Source organism: Lissotriton helveticus, chromosome 2_1 (genome assembly GCF_964261635.1).
Source record: "Lissotriton helveticus chromosome 2_1, aLisHel1.1, whole genome shotgun sequence".
In the NCBI taxonomy this organism is placed as follows: domain Eukaryota; kingdom Metazoa; phylum Chordata; class Amphibia; order Caudata; family Salamandridae; genus Lissotriton; species Lissotriton helveticus.
The window spans coordinates 10,057,120-10,079,136 of record NC_136059.1 but is presented as its reverse complement, the minus strand read 5'-3'; the positions used below and the strand labels follow the sequence as shown (position 1 = coordinate 10,079,136).

General features: G+C 42.9%; 1 protein-coding gene across 1 annotated transcript; it reads left to right on the top strand.

Annotated features, from left to right (window-relative positions):
• The first annotated feature begins 10,544 nt into the window (after window positions 1-10,544).
• On the top strand, window positions 10,545-21,223 carry LOC144819178 (vomeronasal type-2 receptor 26-like). The gene is made up of 2 exons (XM_078677150.1): window positions 10,545-10,653; window positions 20,319-21,223. The coding sequence occupies exons 1-2, from the start codon at window positions 10,593-10,595 to the stop codon at window positions 21,221-21,223; spliced, it is 966 nt and encodes a 321-aa protein (XP_078533276.1). The 5' UTR covers window positions 10,545-10,592.
• Window positions 21,224-22,017: the final 794 nt, after the last annotated feature.

Here is a 22,017-nt window from a genome sequence, read left to right as displayed (position 1 = left end):
ATCTCTATTGACAGGTGAAGGAGCCTTGCTGATTCCATCCACATTGGATTTTTTTGGAAAAACGCCATCTCCAGACAAAGTATGACCCAGATATTCAACAGTAGACTGAAATAACTTACATTTTTTTTGCCTTCAAAGTAAGACCACTCTTCCTTAACTTTTCACAAACACAATGTAAATGAACTAAATGTTCCTCCTCAGTACTAGAAAAAATCAAGATATCATCTTGAAAACACTTCACAAAATGTTCTACATCCCTAAATATATTATACATGACCCTCTGAAAGACAGAAGCTGCCGAAGCCAACCCAAACGGCATTTTTGTATACTGAAAAATACCTTGAGGAGTGATGAAAGCTGTGAGACATTTTGAATCATCCGTCAGGGAAATCTGGTGATAAGCTGATCTTAAATCAAGGGTAGAAAAAACTTTGGCACCCTCTAGCATGGAAACAACCTCATTAATGTTGGGAAGGGGATGGCAGTCTACCAATATCGCTAAATTAAGTGCCCTCAGGTCCACACACATTCTCAAAGATTGATCGGATTTTCTTACTAAAACGATCGGGGAAACCCATTCAGCTGAGTCAATAGGTTCTATAATACCCTCATCGACTAAATCATTCAAAGTTTTCTTAAGTTCCTCCCTAACATTGATAGGAACACTTCTCAACTTTTGCTTTACGGGAACCACTCCAGCTTTGAGTTTAATTTTGTGTGAAAAGTTCTAAAGCATACCTAACTTGTCCGAGAAAACATCCTTAAATTTAGACTGGATCTCATCAATTTCCTTTCCATTGGAAATGGCAGAAATGTTACAATCCTCATAAATTTCACCCAACATAACAGGATCTTCAGCATGGGGATTGAGTATTATACCGAATCTCCATTGATCTATCCAACCAATCACATTTACTCCTCTTTCAGCAATATGTAAACTAATTTGAACACACCTGGATCTAAATGTAATCTTAACCACAAAATGCCCTAAAATTTCTACTTTTGACCCGTTGAAACTGAGTGCACTAATATGTGAAGGAAGAATATTATTTATATCCAATACATGTCTTAATCTTTCTTCAAAATAATCTTTAGTGATAATGGTCCAAGGTGACCCTGAATCAGCCATTAGATTGAGACTAATTCCTAACACAAACATTTCACAAATGGGTTTCTTAATACATTGACTTTCTGAACTGATTAAAGAAATTTCCTCATCTAAATAAACTACAAACCCTTTATTGATTGAAGAAACATTTTCTGTGTTTTCAACTCTACTATTGTAATCATTCTGTATGTCATTTGTAACTACAGCTACTTTAACATTTGAACCTTGTACATATCTCCCTGAATCTCTACACATATTGGAAAAATGTCCCAGCCTTCCACATTTCCTGCATTCTTTATTTATGGCTGGACATCTGGGAAATGAGGCAACATGCATTCTACTGCCACATTTGTAGCAGATCACAGATTTTTCAAACCTTTTGTAATTCCCCGTGTTATTAACTCTGTTGTTATTTGTATTAAAACGTAAATTTTCATTATGCTTTTCACTTTGTTTGACTAAACAAACTTCATCATGGGAATCTGGCTTACTACTAGAATGTTTTTGCACCGTAAGCATCCATTTCTCAGATTGTTCTAGTGACTTGGCAATAGAAATTGCTTCTGATAACTTAGGATCACCTAATTCCCATAAACGCTCTTGTGTTTTTTTATTTTTGACATGAACAATAATTTGATCTCTTAACATCTCATCACATATAGTGCCAAAATTACAGTGAATGGCCAATGATCTTAAAGCAGTTATGAAATCGTCAAATGATTCTGAGTCTAGTTGAGCACGAGTATAAAACTTGTACCTATTTAGAGCTATGTTGGAAACTGGTTTGAATCTTTTCTCAATTCTAATCAGTGCTTCCTTATACACATTAGAAGATTCTCCTTCACCCAATACAGGAGGAATAGGTGGTAAAGCTCTAAATATCATCTGTCCCTCAGAACCGAGACAATGTAAAAGAATACTTTTCTTCCTCTCCGCCCCCATACGTTCGCCATCTATAGCTTTCATGTAGTTAAAGAACTCCTCTTTCCAGCGAGTCCAAGGAATGGGTGGATCACCCTTATTTTGTAAAAACTTTTCGGGAGGATCAAACTGCATATTTAGAACATTAGAACACTGTGTATGGTAATTAGAAAATGTGTACTGACTTATATATAGGATAATGGTATTTAGACTATATATATTATAGCAATATGAACACTACACGTAGTTCCTTAAGGTCAGAATTACTACTAAACTGAGATAAAATGTAATGTGATTATTTGTTGCTGACTGGATGTAATTACTGACAGTATATTGTAAATTTTCCAAACTTGTGTACCTAAAAAAATTTTTTTTTTTTTTAAATTCCATACATAAAAGTCAATATTTCTTGTTTATAGTAGTACTCTGAAAATAAATTACGATTTGTACCCAATGCGGAATAAAACACGTTCTGTCAAGTTGTAGCTCTGTCGGATTCCTCCCACTTGACAAATCGGCAAAACTGTAGTCATGGAGATGAATTTATGCTTCCTAAAATGGCCGCCACGTTGTTTGACGTTGCGCTGTGACGTCCTGACGCACGTAAGGTTGCGCGATGACGTCTTAGTTCAAGCGCTCCTCATTGTAGAAGTCAGTGACGAGTGGAATAGGAAAGAATGTGATGCGCAAGCAGAATTCCTTTTGTTGACAGCCGATGTGAACCGCTGTATGGTCGCGCACTGGTCTCGCGTCCAGCTGCTCCGCTCACGATCCGCTCCAGCGGATTTGAAGGTAAACACACTCAGCAAACTCACCAAAAGCGTCCAAATTTTCTTTTCTAGTTGTTGGTAGGAGTTTTGGAACGGGGTTTTCTTCTTTCTTGGCAGAAGGTCCAACAGGATGTAGATAAAACGTGGTTTTCCAACGAAAACGATAATTCTTTTCCCCAAATTTTCCAAAATTAGTAAATTGTTCCAAAATTATAACTCCACCTCTGTGCTGTAGTCCTCAAGTAGAATGAAGTCACCCTCGTCGCCAATTTTGTTAAATAACTCCACAAAGCTGGGTATGGTTGTTGAGGTTTATTTACAGCACAGCAACACAGCTAACAGCTTCCAGGTCCACAGGAACAGTGCAACTGCTCCCAGACTTGGAGGATGGTAGTGTTCTAAGAACACTCAAAGAATAACAAGGAAACTTAAAGGTACAGGATAAAATATACAAACATGAAATGTAACACATACCCATTTGGGGGGGTGATTTTAACATGAGCTTGTGCCCACTGGTGGGTGGTGGAAAGTGTGGTTTAACTTTAGATAATTTTGATCCATCTTTTCATTTCATACACACTACAAAAGGCAATCAGCTAAATGAGGTCATGTTTAAACATGACCTGGGATTCTCTATTCGGATACGTGTGCCTTTGGTCGAGTTCGACGATATATTTATAGGGAGAGGAGCGAAATCACTTATTGATTTCATTATTATCCCAAATCGCTATGCGAGGTATGTGAAGGCCTTCTTTACCCATCAAAATGTTATAACTGACCACCGGCCAATTAGTGTGAATATAAAAACACAAAGTGGGGAACGCAGTAACACTGGTAATAAGATAGAGACTGCCTAATTTTAAAAATGGTATGCTGTGTGTTTGCTCGTTTAATACTTGCTGATCTGCACATTGTTTTTACTTGACACTCACCTGATTCCCAGAGCAGCTGAAATACTAGCTGTTGGGAAACGGAATCCACTCGTTTCTTGGCGCCATTGCTCGCCGAGGGAGACGATAGCCACGCCCATCTCTTGCTGGCCACGCCCCCTCCGCAGAGATAATAAGGGCGCGCTGATCACGAGCGCTGCTCTGTTGTTTGTGCTACTCCTGAGGCGAAAAGCCGGGAGGTGTCTACTGCCTAATTTTAAAAATTGTATGCTGTGTGTTTGCTCGTTTAATACTTGCTGATCTGCACATTGTTTTTACTTGACACTCACCTGATTCCCAGAGCAGCTGAAATACTAGCTGTTGGGAAACGGAATCCACTCGTTTCTTGGCGCCATTGCTCGCCGAGGGAGACGATAGCCACGCCCATCTCTTGCTGGCCACGCCCCCTCCGCAGAGATAAATAGGGCGCGCTGATCACGAGCGCTGCTCTGTTGTTTGTGCTACTCCTGAGGCGAAATGCCGGGAGGTGTCTACTGCCTAATTTTAAAAATTGTATGCTGTGTGTTTGCTCGTTTAATACTTGCTGATCTGCACTTTGTTTTTACTTGACACTCACCTGATTCCCAGAGCAGCTGAAATACTAGCTGTTGGGAAACGGAATCCACTCGTTTCTTGGCGCCATTGCTCGCCGAGGGAGACGATAGCCACGCCCATCTCTTGCTGGCCACACCCCCTTCCACGTCACTTGCTACCACTATAACTCATGTGTCAATACCGGAAGCGCAGCGGACGAGCGCAGCGGGCACGCCGATTGCGCGCCGAAGGCGCGCTTAAGGCAAGCTCGTCTGCGCTCGTCCCCGACGAGGATGCGCCTAGCGCCACTTACCCTGCCCAATCCAGCCCCCTATCCCCCTGCTATACCCGGGATGCACTGCTCAATCTACGAAACTATGCGCACGAAGGTAAGCTCACCTTTGAAGAGACTGCTTCTCCCTTAACTGACTTCACCCACAAGGGCTTAATCGTAGGAGGTCTCTTGAATGTTAGATCCCTACCAAAGCATGCCACTGAAATCAATCTTCTTATAGAGTCACACCATCTAGATGTACTTTTTTTAACTGAGACCTGGACACATGCTAATTGTGAGACCGATTTAGCATCTGCCTGTCCTCTAAACTTCAACATTCTACATCTCCCCAGACCCAAAGGCCGCGGTGGCGGAGTTGGCGTCATCTTCCGAGCCTCTTGGCAAATGAACACCATTGACATAGATCCTGTACCCGGAATCGAGCTCTTTGGTCTGACTATAAACTGCCACCCAGGAGTCACCTTTACGGTGATCATCTGCTATCGGCCGCCAGGGGCTTTTTCCCTCTCGCAACAACATGCTCTCCTTACGATCATCACTAACATGGCAACCTCCCACAACAAACTTATTATATTAGGAGATTTCAATCTCTGGCCTAACGGCAGCCTAGATATAGGTTTAGACAACCTTCTGCTGTCCTGTGACAGCGTGGGGCTTCACCAACTGATAAAGGACCCCACCCACTCCGCAGGCAATCGTCTTGACCTTATTTTTTCGAGTCCTGATCTAACTCAAGTAGGCGATATTTTGCCTATGAGCTGGACGGACCACTCGCTCATTAAACTTTACATCACCAACGTCACAATAAGAAAGCCCAAGAACTACTCTCCACCACAATTTTCTTATCGAAACTGGAAAGCTCTAGAGAAACTTAGCACCACCACTAAAGTCTTTGAGGTGCAGGACAGTTTCTCTTCTACCAGCTCGGTGGAAAACAATTATAGATCCCTCAGCTCGAGAATTATCTCCATCTCGAACTCGGTTGCCCCTTTAAAACTCTGCAAACCCAAAGGTAGAGCACATGCTCCCTGGTACAATGATTCCCTGAAAGCCCTCAAAGCAGCCTGTAAACAGGCCGAGAGGAAGTGGAGACACGGATACTGTGACAACAATAAAGCCCTCTGGAAAAACTCACTCCATGACTACAAATCTGCCATTGCAGAGAGTAAATCGAACTACTACTGCTTCACTATAGCTAACGCTGCCAACAGCCCAAAAAGTATATTTCAGATTCTGGATAATATCATACATCCTGATTGCGTCAAGAACTCCATTCCCCCATCTCAGACCCTCTGTGACAAACTTGCTCAGTTTTTTACCGATAAAATTGAGATTATTATCGGCAATCTGGCAACGCCCCTGTCACATAACCACCCAATCCCCCCCAGAGTTGGCTCCACCAACCCGGACTCTCCGAGGTCACTGTGCCCTCCGATGAACAGTCTCCTGGCTTTCCCCTTGATCTCTCAAGCAGAAATTGGCACTAGCCATCACCTCGGGATCTCCCCTGGACCCTGTACACCCGAAAATCTGGAAAGCATGCGGGCACGAGTTATTCCACACCCTTCGGATGATTTGCAATCAATCTCTTAGCTGTGGTTGCGTCCCTATCCCATGGAAGCAAGCGCTCATCACTCCGCTACTAAAGAAACCTACGCTGAACCCAGAATGCCTGTCCAACTTCCGCCCCATATCACTTCTGCCATTTCCGGCGAAGGTGCTTGAACTCTGGGTCAGCAATTGCCTCTCAACCCACCTCGAGCAATATCACGTTCTGGACGAATTCCAATTTGGTTTTCGCCCAGCCCATGGCACTGAAACTGCAGTGCTCACTGCCATGGAAGAGCTTCGAATGCGTGCAGACAGGGGCCAAGCTGTGGCCTTGATCTTATTAGACCTGTCTGCCGCATTCGACACTGTCAATCATGGGACCTTGCTTGAAAGGCTGAGAGAGGCAGGGATCGATGGCACGGCCCTGCTCTGGTTTCAATCCTATCTCAGTGACAGAAAACAGGCTGTATCCCTTCCCCCTTTCCAATCGGTTTTCTCCCCTGTCCCTCACGGTGTTCCCCAGGGCTCCTCCATCAGTCCGATTCTTTTCAATGTTTACTTGAAACCACTGGTCACTTTAATTAAATCACACAATATGACTACAGTAAACTATGCGGACGATACCCAGCTCCTTTTCTCTTGGGAGGGCGAAGATTCCATCTCTTTAGAAGCCTTCCATAACTGCCTAAGAGACACCACTGGCTGGTTACACCGGAACTCCCTCCAGTTTAACTCCTCGAAAACCGAGGTTTTGTTCTGTCCCGCGAGCCGCATACCCCGCCCTCTGCCTGCTGAGTTTTGGCCCCCGGAAAACACTAACAATCCGCTACCTGTTACCAGTGTTCGCAATTTGGGCGTCATGCTAAATCACCAACTGAGCATGGAAACGCAGGTTTCAAGAACAGTCGCCACCTGCTCAGCCCTTATGCGCTCACTGCGCAAAGTCCTGCCTCTTTTACCACCTTCAGCCCGAGCATTGATAGTCAGGTGCACTGTTCTCAGTCGCCTTGACTATTGTAATGCCCTCCTGTTTGAATCCCCTGCGACATTGCTGGACAGACTCCAACGAGTTCAATCAGCTGCAGCCAAACTGGCTCTTGGCTGGACCAGGAGATCCTCGACCACCGCTGCCTTGGCTGAGCTGCACTGGCTTCCTTTGAAGCAACGTATTGCCTTCAAAGTTCTTTGCCTGGTCTTCAAGGCCCTACACGGTGTAGGACCTAGACCTCTCCAACGTCTATTCTCGTGGTATATTCCCACCAGAACACTTAGGTCCGCAACCGCTTGCCTTGTTAAAGTACCCAGATGCAAGAAGGCCAGGATAGGAGGAAGATCCTTCAGAGTACCTGCGGCCAAGTTTTGGAATAGTCTGCCTGCCGATATTCGTCAAATCCCTCACCTCCTACCCTTCAGGAAGCGAATTAAAACATGGCTCTTCCCCTCTAAGTTCTAGCTCACCCCTCTGAGTCCGCTTGCCCTTAGTTCACCCTCTCGCCTGAAAACCTCAGGAGTAGTTACTAGCGCCAGGATACCTGCCAGGTGACAGCCGCGCTCTATAAATATTTTAAATAAATAAATAAATAATAGCATGGGTACGGGACATAACGCTAGGTGAAAAAAATGGTTATGCAATCCGCTGGGGAAGCAGGGACAGCTCAAAATTAAGCAATGAATTAATTGTTAAAGCACTAAACCCAATACTACAATGCCTAAGCGACTGTCCGACCCACGAGGAAGTCCTAACTGCATTCCAAAATATTACTGAGGCCATTAGAACTACCCTATTCAAAGACTCTCAGGATGGTTCGACAAAAACTGCACCAGTAGTTATGGTAGGTTGAAGAAGGCATTACACAGCGAGGTTAGAGACATGCCCGTGATAAGGGAGTGTAGAAAATTGTACCAGGAAGCTCGAACAAATAGATTATTGGAGCTGAAGGACAAAGCATGGAAGGACCTTATCGAGGCCGCGGAGTCTAAAGATAGTATGACATTTTGGGCCACTGTAAATGCACCCTTCCTCGCCAACAAAATAGATGAACCCACCATTGAGCTGGCAGTAGAAGACCAGGTCTGGAGAAACTTTTTTTCTGAAGTCTATGCAAGACAGAAGTCAAATGAGGATACCGCTGAGAGATCAGTAATAGAGTCTACACAACAGCCCTTTTTACCCATTGAATTTGACTTTACTCTAAATGATGTTGTTATGGCAGTTAAAGCAAGTAAAAGTGGCAAAGCAGCTGGTCCCGACGGGATACCGATTGACCTATATAAATCAAATTTGGAGGTATGGGGTCCCATTTTAATGTGAGTTTTACAAGCCTGTTGCGAAAAAGGTTTTATTTCTACATGGTCAGAATCCATTATAGTACCCATTTTCAAAAAGGGTGACCGCGAGAACCCTGCGTCTTACCGCCCGATATTTCTGTTGGACTCCTTGATGAAGGTGGCGGGCAGGATCGTTCTCCAAAAACTACAGGGCTGGACCGAAGAAAACAACATTTTAAGTGATGTCCAATATGGTTTTAGAGCCGGTTTAGGCACAAATGAGCAGATTTTGAACTTAAGTATTTTAATTGATGAATATACTAAAGTAAAAGGAGGACCTTTTTATTTGACCTTTGTAGACCTTTCAGCGGCTTTCGATTGTGTGGTTCATGAGAAACTATGGGGCATTTTAAATGAACTGAAAGTCGATCCTGTTTTAATTTAGTTTTTAAAACAACTATATACATGAGCTACCGCAAAGGTGCGGTATGGTATTTAGGGCGAGTGCACTGCCGCATTTAAAGATGAATGAGGCATTAGGCAGGGGTGCGTACTGGCACCACTCCTTTTCTCTTTATATACGAATGTCTTAGAACAGGAGTTGGTGTCAAACACAAGGGACCCTCCATCAGTGAATCTTTGCCCTATCGCTTCCCTCCTATACGCCAATGATGCGGTCCTCATGTCCCGCACTCAAATAGAACTACAAAGGGCCCTTTCTTTTTATACAAGTTTTATGGACAGCCTTGGCTTAAAATTAAATGCCAAAAAGAGTTTTGTGATGTCATGCGGTGGGAGTAGAAATAAGATCGGAAGCTTCCAGGCCGGGGGAAAGAAGGTGGAAACTACCCCTGCATTTAGCTATCTGGGAGTGCTCTTTGATAGATCTGGTTCTTGGGCCCCAGCAGTAAAGGCTAGGTCCCTACTCTTCATGAAGTCCATCGCAGCACTTTTTAACGTCTCTAAAAAACTGGGGAAAAGGCCACCAGAAATGTTATTAAAAATATACCGCGCAAGGTGCGTGAGCATAGCGGTTTGTGGGGCAGGAATCTGGGGGTACCAAGATTGCAACATTATAAAGATCCCTTTTATGTGTTCCTAATAGTGCCCCTGTTTTTAACTGCCATTCAGAATTGGGGGTTGTATATATTACCGATTTGATCAAGGTACAGCCAGTATTGTTATGGCACAGAATCTGGACCACAGAGAATGCAAGATTAAATAGAGAAATAATCAGGGACTCAATGGGATTAGATAAGGTTTGTAAAAACTTATGGTTGAAATAAGTTTTATGCAGGACATTGGTCACCCAGAGTATTACACCAAGCCCGATTGCATGAATCTTATAAAATGCAAAGATTTTAAAAATATGGCTATGTCTCATATAGAAGAAAACAGATTAGCATCAGAGTTCAATAAACCTACAGTGATTAGCCAGCAACTGACCCTTACGACTGTATCTATTCAACCCTATTTGCTTTGTGTTCAGGGTGGCTACGACAGATCTCTTTTGACCAGATTTAGGTTTGGGACCTTCCATCCTCTAGTTACATACCCACTTGTAAATGACTGGTCAAGAGAACTGTGTCATTGCCCTAGCGATAATGTATCTAGACAAAGCACCATGCATGTAGTTCTATTCTGTAAGTTGTATACTAAGGAGAGGAGAAGATGGTTAATACCTTTATTACATCAGGCCAGATGGAGACAATGTCACCCTGCTTACAGATGCTTGAAAACTACTACTGTATTGGGTCTATGGTAGGCTTCCTAAAGAATGTTTTGATGACAAGGAAAGCTGTTAACAACTGAACTGTGGGAGATATATTCTGGAACGTCTACCGAAGGGAAGAATACATTTCCCCCAACCACCAGTCTAACTCTTCTAGAAGCTTTTATAATGATGGCTGCCCATATATGAGTATTTTTATGCTATGTATGATGGTGTATTGTCGGATTATGTGTATGATTTTATGATTTTAATTTTTCAAAATCGAATAAAGCTCATTTTGATTGATTGACTAAAAATATCAGTTCAGATGGAAATAAGGGCCAGTAGTGAAAGGTAACTCTCATGCTGACTACTAGCAGCCATTAAACATATTAAGTATTGCATATGTAATTCTTCTTCTTTGCTCTGTTGTTCCTCACAGACTCCCCGCTCTGTCTGCAGTGAGAGCTGCCACCCTGGGTACCGCAAAGTCCCAATACCAGAAATGCCCATTTGCTGCTATTGCTGTGTGCTATGTGCAGAAGGAGAGTTTTCAATTAGGACTGGTGAGTGAAACATTCATACTCTAAAGCCTTAAATACATGTCCAATACTAGGTGGAAGTCATATTTAAGGTTCGGAAAGTGAGCACTGCCTGCAACATAACACCTGCTAGGATAGGGAATAAGAGTGTTTATGTGGTATGTGATCTGCTACTCCCACCACCATTCTTTCATCAACATGTACAATACCACATTACAACTTTCATAGTAGCAGAATAATGATATTAGTATCCTTACAAATTCACAGAGTCACACTTAGAAACGTCACAACTCTCCACCAGCAAATTCTCAATCTACAAATATAAACAGTTCTATTCTTCAAAAGAAAGGTGCACCAGGAAAGAAGTTCAATTTTGCAATGTTAAGGCCATTATCTTCATTTATTGATCATTTGTATTGTACAGATTTAAAATCCAGCTAACGTGTTTCATTCCATGACACAAAGGAGCTTCATCCGGGCTTATAAAACAGTGTGTTGTGATCACAGTGCTTGGAATTATTTGTCGATTTACCACCCTAGGACGACCATCTTATCAAGCGGTCAAAAACGTCCCATCCACAGATGGTATAAAGGGACCAAATCTTGTCCCAACTTGAGACCAAATTTCGATAAACAGCAACAATACCCTGCGATCTGCTTTTGAACACAGTTCTATGATGATAATTCAATAAAATAATCATTAATCAGTTGTTCAAAGGACATTACACCCACAATAAGTGACATGCTTCAACACTCTGTTCCCTTCTGATGGGGGGAGTGAGATGTATCAGGGTTGTTGACGTGGTGTGTGTTTGGCCTGAGGGTATGTCCTGAATAACAGGATTAAGGGATACTCCTCACTCAAGGACCTTCCTTCAATGTTGTTTTGAAAGTGTGATGGATGCTTGTACTACTCTCTTGTGACATGGCCTACATTGTCATAATTCATGTGTGTGAGCAGAGGTACTTTCACTTTGTGGTGACATCCATCCTAACCTGGAAGACAATAATAAATCTGCTGATCTGAATGACCTTACCTTGTGTATTTTCTGCAGCCAGATGGATCTAGGGAAAGTATCCTGTCACTTCTCAGAACGGAGGGCACTGAAGCTTCCTCACAGCAGTCTCCTGGCCATTGTTCAATTCACCCTCACAGTAGAGAACATTTGGTATTAGGGTATACAAAGAAGATTCTCATTAGTTCCATCCACCTAACGTCATTCCGTTGATAATATGGTTCTCAATTCTTGGGTCAGCGAAAGTCCAAAGTGGTGAGTCACCAATTACAGCATGAAAAAGACCCAATCGAAATTGGTAAAGAAAGGATCAGATGCAGGCTGAACCCTTATTCCATGCAGGTCCCTGTCAAAAATGGAAGCAGAGTGCAATGATACTCAGAGAGTCCAATGGTAGAACAGAGTGGAGCCACAGGCTCTCGATATATCTGTATGGAAACAGATTTATATATATGGAGGGATGTAATATTTAATGATTTTTTTTACATGATCCTGACAGATATCTAAGAGATACTAGCAAGAATTGTTACAGTGCAAACCTCCTTCTAGGATTTTTCAAAGGCAGTACCCAACACTAAAATCATTCCCTACCAAATGTCATCTACCATTTCGTGTAACAAAATACCTACCTGAAGCCTGTAGGCTTCAATATAGAGGGACTAGTGCTGATTTAAACATATGCTTTTCAAGACAACCCTAATGAGTTTATCATAACTTTCATAATAAACAGATCAGACCTAAGGCAGCGGAAATATTTTTTCCTAGTGAACTAATCAGGCCTGGTATCAGTTGTTTGTCACTGTAATTAACTCAGGACAACTCTGCTGATTATAAGCTGCCCCACAAAGCAACCACCTGGCATAGAGTCATAAAACTGCAAACATATACTAAATTATAGTTGGCAAAACAGAACAGCATTTGTTCTAATAGGGCTTAAGAAGAATTCTCAAAGTGCAAATCTTCAGTACTCATTGCTTGTCAGAGGGAGTAACCAACACCAAAGCCCTTGCCTTAATTCAGAGTAATAACAATCCATCCTCGCCTATTAAAGTGATCTGTTAGATTCCATAGAACAAAAAAACATCTTTAGACTTTAATTTAGAATAATTACAGTCCACCCTCTAATGCCGATTGACTTTAAAATAATGTTGCCTTTGTTGTAACTTTAAATGATAAACAATGAGGCATATGGCCTTTATTATTGGCTTGCGACCATACCCAAACTAAGACCATTGTATTAAGTGTGAACTTCGTACAAAGCAAACATCTGGAATAGAGTCATGAAAATCATTTTTAGTGGAAGCGCACAAACTAAGCCCAATCAAATCCCGCACTCAGTGGGACCAACATGTGACTTTAGATTACCAGTCGTAGGCCCTCATTTGTGAAACGTGTTTGTCGTGACGGAGATGTTGGGATCCGACAGTGTGGGCGACTGACAGTAGGGCAGTAGGACCCTGTGGGTCCTCAGGCAGAGTGACCAGGTCACCGGACACCAGATCCGGTGACGGGACAGGAAGGACACAATGACCAGGACAGAGACGTGGACGGACGTGGGAACGAGCAACTGCATGATGTAAGAATAGAGAAGTGGCAAACCAACCTGCGTCCTGTGTGTGGTGTACACCCCTGCGCACAGCATGAACATGACAACTGGCGACGAAGGCAAGAGACGGATCGACGCGTGTCCACCGAGGCGCCATAGGAAATAAAGGAACACCCATGGATGCGCAAATAGTGGGACTTAGATGGAAAAGAAGAAGAAAAATTGAAATACACCTCGACAGCCTCCGAGAGCAGATACGGCCGACAATGGTAAGCGCTGAAAACAAGAGCGCGATTAGAAAGTAGTGGAGCGAGCTCTCGCGAGATGTGTGGAAGAGGCTGGCTGGCGCAAGTCATCGCGAGAGCATCAAGAGCACCGGCGGCCATACTTGAATGGGGCGAGTTAAGAGAGAAACAAGAGAAAAAAGAACAGACAAAGGAGAAAATAAAGAAAGAACAAAGGGTGACAAGGACGAATAAAGAGAATAGAAGAGTGCTAGGAAGAGCACAGGAAACAGAAGAGTGCCAGAAAGAGCACGGGAAAAAAAAAAAGAAAAAGATAATAGAAGAAATAACAACAAAAAAAAGAGTGCCAGGAAGAGCACGGAGAATAGAAGAGTGCCAGGAAGAGCACGGGGAATAGAAGAGTGCCAGGAAGAGCACGGACAATAGAAGAGTGCCAGGAAGAGCACAGGAAACAGAAGAGTGCCAGAAAGAGCACGGGAAACAACAAAAATAGAAGAGTGCCAGGAAGAGCACGGAGAATAGAAGAGTGCCAGGAAGAGCACGGAAAATAGAAGAGTGCCAGGAAGAGCACAGGAAACAGAAGAGTGCCAGAAAGAGCACGGGAAACAACAAAAATAGAAGAGTGCCAGGAAGAGCACAGGAAACAGAAGAGTGCCAGAAAGAGCACGGGAAACAACAAAAATACAGAAGAATACCACAGAAGAGTGCCAGAAAGAGCACGGGAAACAACAAAAATACAGAAGAATACCACCATTCAACTTGTCGGAGCCACAAGTAGGAATAAGGTGGGAGAATTGGATCAGACATCTGGAGAGATACATGGAAGAGACTGATGCGACAGAGGCAAAGAAACTGGGTCTATTACTAAATTATGCAGGCGATGACATTGGGGACCTCCTAGTGACGCTACCAACAAAGGAAATAACTACTTATAAAAAAGTAAAGAAATGTTTAACAATGAAATTTGACCAGCAAAGAAATATTGATCTTGAAAGATACAATTTCGCAACTGCGTCTCAACAAATAGGCGAAAGACCAGATGACTTTGCGACCAGACTGAGGAAACTTGTAACGCATTGTGAATTTGACAACACACAAGCAATAAGATTGCGAATAATAGAAGGATGCCGTGACAGGAGCAAAGAGCCAACATCACTAGAAAACATCCTGGCCCTAGCAAGAGCGGAGGCTAGAGCGACAGCAGACGCAAAAGAAATGGAGCGAGGAAAGTTCACAGAAGAAACAGCGCCGTGCCTGTTGAGCAACGTCACAACGCAAATGATGGGTCTCATGGCAACTGAAAGACTGGAAGAAGATATTGCCATCACAAGCACCCCACCGAAGGGGCTAACAAACAAAGGAAAACGTGTCACATGGACCGAAGAGCACCACAAAGAATTGAAAGAGATCAGATTTGCTATGACGGCCGAGGACGACCCAGCACATGCTAACAGGGGACAGCGCAGAAAGACTAATTCAGATGGCAACGAAACAGAACTGGTAGCAAAGGTGACACAACATCAACAAAAAATAAATAAATTACCGAAGACAGGTGGTGGCAATGAGAGAATGAAGTAGAGTGAGACTATCACACACAAGAAAGGAAAAAGCGTGGAACAAGAAGACACTGCTGCAAGAGCTCAAACAGCAAAAGCAACAACAAAGGCTCAGGAGCAAAAAAGAAGGACAAGCGAGGAAATGGAGCAACGAGATCCCCGGAGGCAAATTGAAGATGACAAAAGTAAAAGAACGGATGGCAAAGGCGGCAGTTTGGCCAGTGTCACGTCACAGGGCACCTTTCGCATGTCAGCAAGGCAGACGCAAGAGAAGCGGAAAGGTCAAAGCAAGAACTATAGAAAGGCACACAAAAGGAAGAAGCTCAAGGGGATATCAGAAAACAGCGATGAAGAAGGAAACACATGGAACTAAGGAGACTAATTGAAGAGGTGTAAAGGAAGAGGCCTCTGGGCCATCGAACAACATCTCTCTCTCTCTCTCTCTCTCTCTCTCTCTCTCTCTCTCTCTCTCTCTCTCTCTCTCTCTCTCTCTTATTCTTTCACCTTCATCAATATAACTGTGAATGAGGACTATGATAAATGTGTCACGAACATTTGTTTGCAACAAGGGGGGAGATGTCGTGACGGAGATGTTGGGATCCGACAGTGTGGGCGACTGACAGTAGGGCAGTAGGACCCTCTGGGTCCTCAGGCAGAGTGACCAGGTCACCGGACACCAGATCCGGTGACGGGACAGGAAGGACACAATGACCAGGACAGAGACGTGGACGGACGTGGGAACGAGCAACTGCATGATGTAAGAATAGAGAAGTGGCAAACCAACCTGCGTCCTGTGTGTGGTGTACACCCCTGCGCACAGCATGAACATGACAGTGTTGCATCGCTGGGATAAACCAGCGATGCAACACTTTTCAGTGCGCTCTCCTTGCGACACCATGGATGCTCTGTATTTACGGTCCGGCGCTCATGTCGCAAGGATTGACAGATACATCAGGAATCCTGACATAGCTGTAGCTGCAAAAGTGACAAATGGCTGGGGGTTGTCTCAAAACAGACACAACTCCAACAATGTGTCCTTTCACGTGGGCCAAGCCCCATGTCAAAGGGCCTGTGTCACTCCTACAACTGCTGTGTGGCAGGAATAAGGTTTTGATGCAATGGCATCCTAGCACTGATGCAGGGAAATCTGAAAGATTTCACTGCACCACTTCTATGAGGCTTTGATGCGGGGGAACGCCCACCTTGCATACATTATACCTGGTGCAGGTATAATGCAGCGCAGTGTTTTATAAAGTGACACATCTGCCTTGTAAATATGGTGGAACGTGGCGCATTATTTACTCAGCCACCGAAAAGTTACTCAACAGCGATGCAAAAGTTTCAGAAGGGGCTCGTAAATAATCCCCTACATTTAGACCTAAAGTCTAACTTTACACCTGAAGTCCAACTTTACACCTGAAGTCTAACTTTATACCTGAAGTCTAACTTTACACCTGAAGTCGAGTCAAACTTTACACCTGAAGTCTAACTTTACACCTGGAGTCTAACTTTACACCTGAAGTCTAACTTTACACCTGAAGTATAGCTTTACACCTGACATCTAACTTTAAACCTGGAGTCTAACTTTACACCTGACATATAACTTTACACCTGAAGTCTAACTTTACACCTGGAGTCTAACTTTACACCTGACATCTAACTTTACACCTGAAGCCTAACTTTACACCTGGAATCTAACTTTACACCTAGAGTCTAACTTTACACTTGACATCTAACTTTACACCTGAAGCCTAACTTTACACCGGGAGTCTAACTTTACACCTGACATCTAACTATACGCCTGGATTCTAACTTTAGACCTAAAGTCTGCAGGCCCAATGTCCAAAGGTAAATTTAGATCAAAAGTCTAATTTGGAACAAAAGTCTAACTTTACTACTTTCGGTATTCATAAAGGTTTGTTACTACTAACTCCTTTAGTATTTAAACACTAGTAAAGTTTCTAGTAGTCAAGTCAAGAGTGGTAAGATTACTTGTAGTAAAGTTACTAGTAGTAGATTACCTTTGTAAATACCGAAAAGTAGTAAACTTAGACTTTTGTCAGAGTTAGACCATAAGTCCAATTTATTACTTTTCAATATTCATAAAGTTAGTTACTACTATGACCTTTACTATTAGTAAACATACTAGTATTAAAGTTGCTAGTAGTAAAGGTTCGACTGAAAGAATTACTAGCATTAAAATTACTAGTAGTAGCTTACCTTTGTGATTACAGAAAGGTTGTTAATGTAGACTCTGGGTCTAAGTTAGACTTTAGGTCTAACTTTAACTTTGCGAATCGTGGTCTAGGCTTCTCTTAGTAGGATTCTGATAGTTCTTTTTTCCTGATCACTTGCTGATTTGCACTTTCAAGCCAGATATAACGGTCCATGTATGTTAATTACTGCCCTACTCCCATCTCTGCCGCTGTCAAAGAAAAGTACTGTAAATTATCTAGTTATCTAAGACGCTTTAACAGTATTATGATGTCATGTGTGTGCCCCCCAAAGTTCAAGCTCAGGCAGCTATCTAAATAAAGGAAATTATCACAATTGCATGGATGGCTAGCACTTTTTTTGAGGAAGCACACAACTTCTGCCCAATCAGAACATATACTCCTGTTTGCCAACATTTAGTAAATCCAAAGCCCCTCTCCTGTTGATTCTCACAGCTGTGATGTCAAGCCAGACCACAAAAAGGAACTTCAACTTTAGGGTCCTGTGATCACCAAAAAAGATCTTCAAAAAGTGATTCACCACGGAGTTGGGGATTGCACTTCAGACCACACATGGGGCATGACCCGATGATAAAGCATATCACCAAGGTGGGTGAGGGTCTGTGTATCCTGAAAAGGGGACTACTAGGCTCTGGAGGTTGGTGACTCAAGAGGAAATCTCCCTTGAGTACCTTACCCTCAAAAGAACAGCACACTGCACATAAACCAGCTTTGTTTATATTCACTATACTTTGGTCTGTCGTCACCTGATGTGCCAGAAAGCACACTCCTGTCATGTCTATGACATGCTCGGGACCATGAAGGGGGTGAGTAATAATGCCTGAAATGTGTCTGTCTTTTTGTATTAACTCAATTGTCTTTTGTGCAGTGTCGTACAGTGTAATACATAGTTGACTAATTAATATGATGTATTTATGGACATATGGATATATGGTCAAATATAACTCTACTAGAATGTATTTTAATAGGAAATAAACAGGAACAAAGGAGATTTTTACATTTTCTATAACATATTGACACAGAATAAGAGAAAGCGTTGGCTGACCCCTTAGTACGATGTTAGCACCTGGTAATGGAAGTCGGGTTAGCTCTTATAGTTAATGCGGTTCACAAGACCACAAGGTTCACATAAGGTGCCGCACCACTTCATCACGCGCGTCAGTCATACTTGTGGCTAGACGGTAAACCAACCTCCTACTTATAGAAAGTAAAACATGCTCTGCCTACTTGGTTTGACCTTCTCTAGTGTAAAGAGTCTGAGATCCCCATCTCTCTGCCCCTCCATTGGTAATCTGACAACAGTCTAGTCACAGTGATTGCTCCTATCCTTGGAGCATTATAAGAGTCAGCTCATATATACAAGGAGACAAATAGAGGATGGATGAAGAGCAATATAAAGGCTAAAGAACAGACCGCCCCCTGATGTTGTGACACCAGCGTAGTATGTGGCTTCTAGTTTCTCTTTCATATGATAAGGAATGTATGATGTGGATTGCAAGCTTGACTCTATTCCTAAAGGGGGGGATCAACTAAGCAGTGCACTTATCACTTCATCACTTCATTAGTAGGACAGCCCCACACTTGCAGTCCTTCATCTCATTTGTACAAGCGCTATCAATAGAAACAAATCTTCCCAAATACATAAGCATCACCAGAATAGGAATATTATTTTATATGGAAAGATGAAGATGCTACATTATTTAGGTGTTCCTTCTAAAAGGTCAAAAAACCAGAATAAATCATGAAACCCTCATGTCAAGTCAACGTGTTTCAGCTCCCTTATGTAAAAGATAGGCATCAAAGGCATTCACCGGGACACATTCTGATTACATTTAGGGTGACCCCAGAACCAAAATTGCTCTTGGTCTCCAGCCTCATTGTTGGGGTTTGGCCAACTGCAGGCCGCTTGGAGACCCTGGCTAGAGGGCGCCTCGAAGCATCACCTCAGTACTCTAGTGGGCCTGACTGTGAAGAGAAAATCTACACATTATAACAAATCCATCATCAGCCTCCTCATTAGTGAAATCACTTAAACCTTCAATATTATTACTAGGCTGGGTATAAAATGAGACCATCTTAGGGCTTCAAATTATGTCAGTAGCAATAATGTTTAAAGTTTAAAGTGAATACTTCAGGATCTGTCCCCTCAAGGGGGTGCCATCTGGGAATCTTTTGGGTCTTTTTAGCTAATCATCACTTTCTGTAAAAGGTCAGACAGGTTACCAGCGATTGGAGACTTTGATTCTTTCCCCTTTATTCGTATATGTGTTATTCAGTTTCATTGGAATTTCCACCACAAAGTACAGGTGATAATGTCTATTGTGTGTCCTCAGATAACCTGCTGTTTTGTTAACGGATTTACCACTGAGGCTGAGGGATGTTCTCCTCCTTCAAGAGGCAGGTCCAAGCTGCCCTGGGAGGGAGGCATCCTTCAGTAACTGGAGCTTTGATTGGGGGTTCTCCTTTCCACTCCCTAATGACACTTTGATTGCCGTCCCTAACGCAATGACCCAGAATCCAATGTGCCACATTAATCAGCGGTCATATTTTGGGATTCTACTGTTTGGAGAGGAGTCCTGGAACCATTTGAATTAAGATCCTGTATTAACGGGGGAGAGGGTCTCAAATGGTGAATAACGAAGCTCCCTCAACCCTTATCAATTGGTAAGGTGATTGTAGAGACAGTGTTTACCTAGAATGGAATAATAATGAGTCAAGTTGCTGTTTTCTATTGAATGCACAAATTCACCGGGTGATCCAGACAAATTTAAAATAAATGTCTTTTTGCTCCTTTAGCAGTTCCCCAACAATCTTCCGCCAACCCCTGGTATCAGTCCTGCCAGGTGCAGTGTTACTGCCAGTTTCCTGTCTGGGTTTTCAGGGTGGGAGGTGTGATCATGATTGCATTAGAACAGCACAAGCTAAATCAGACATGGTCCTTCTATCTAAAGATGTGAACAATGATCACTTTATTGCTCCTAATGAAACATGCTCAAAAGAATGTAGGAATATGTTTTATTACATTATCAAAGGACTATTTGTAACAGCTTGAAAGACTGGCAATGGCTGATATAATTTTAACTTTCTTGCAGACATGGAGAGCTGCATGCAGTGCCCCGAGGACCAGTGGCCGAATGACAGGAAGGATGGATGCCTCCTGAAGGCCATTGAATTCCTCTCATACAGCGATAGTCTAGGTGTGACGTTGGCTGCTGCGGCCATTATCTTCTCTGTGGTCACTGCTGGAGTGCTGGGAATCTTTATCAGACACCGGGATACCCCAATAGTGAAGGCCAATAACCGTGGTCTCAGCTACACACTCCTTGTCTCACTAACTTTGGCCTTTCTCTGCTCTCTCTTATTTATTGGGCAGCCTTCAACATTCACCTGTCTGATCCAACAGGCTGCATTTGGGATTATTTTTGCTGTTGCTGTGTCTTGTGTTTTAGCAAAAACCATCACTGTAGTCATTGCCTTTAATGCCACCAGGCCTGGCCGCAAATTGAGTCGATGGCTGGGACCCTGGATGTCTGGCTCGGTTGTCCTCTTGTGCACACTGGGAGAGGTGGCAATCTGTGTGTCTTGGCTGCTCACCTCTCCACCGCACCCTGGCACTGACATGCACTCTGAGACTGGCAAGAAGATCCTGCTGTGTGACATGGGCTCTATCACTGCCTTCTACGCTGTGATTGGTTACATGGCCCTCTTGGCCTTTGCCAGCTTCATTGTGGCTTTCCTAGCCAGGAACCTCCCAGATAAATTCAACGAAGCCAAGCTCATCACATTCAGCCTGCTGGTGTTCTGCAGCGTCTGGGTCTCCTTCATCCCGGCTTATGTCAGCACGAAGGGCAGGTACATGGTGGCCGTGGAAGTCTTCGCCATCTTGACTTCTAGCGTTGGACTGCTGGGCTGCATATTCATTCCCAAATGTTACATCATTGTTTTCAGACCAAATATTAACACCAGAGAACGTTTGACTTCCTGTGGCCATTTGTAGTTCAGACTGGAAGTTTGAAAGTCACATTAATATTAAAATTTTGCATTTTCTTTGTGGTGGTGGTGGGGGCAGAAAATTGAGTCCAACATTGTATCATCCTTTTGTACAACCTTTGGGCTCTGGGCAGGAAAGCATTACAAATGTTTATAGTAACAGGCATTTTTTGAGTGAGCCAATAGGGATGGGTTTGAGTCCATGCGGATGCAGCTCAAAGAGTAGGCATTTTTGGTTGGTTGAATAAGAATAGAAGACTGGAATGTAACTGAGCAGCTCAAGTTGTGATCCCATTTGTTTTATTGTTGTTTGAGTCTAGTTGTAGTTTCTCACTTTAGAAAGACCAGTCTTGCAGCGCCTCATCTAGAGTCTATAAATATACACATTGTGTTCTTGAGTAGCCTGTGTGAGGTGTCCTGGGTATTTCCAGGAGTTGCTTCTGAGGCAGTGAGTTTGTAAATGCAGCTTCACCCTTTTATTGCTTCAAGTAACTTCACAAGGATGTATGTACAAAGAGCAGAATCTGTTTGTGGTTTACTGCAGAGAAGACAATCTTGGAAGGGTTATTCATCCTGTAATATGGTTCTGTGTCCTGGGATGCAGTTATATGTTTACATGTGGCTGATTGTTGTTAAACATCACACTTTATTTGCACTGCATGTGTTTAAAAGCAGAGTATCTGTTAAATGAATGAATTAATTGTATTAATCCAAATAGTCTTTGCTGTAAAATTTCTATACTAAAATTGATATTTTCAGCCCAGAATGAACAGTATATGGTGAGTCAGAACTATTTCTTAC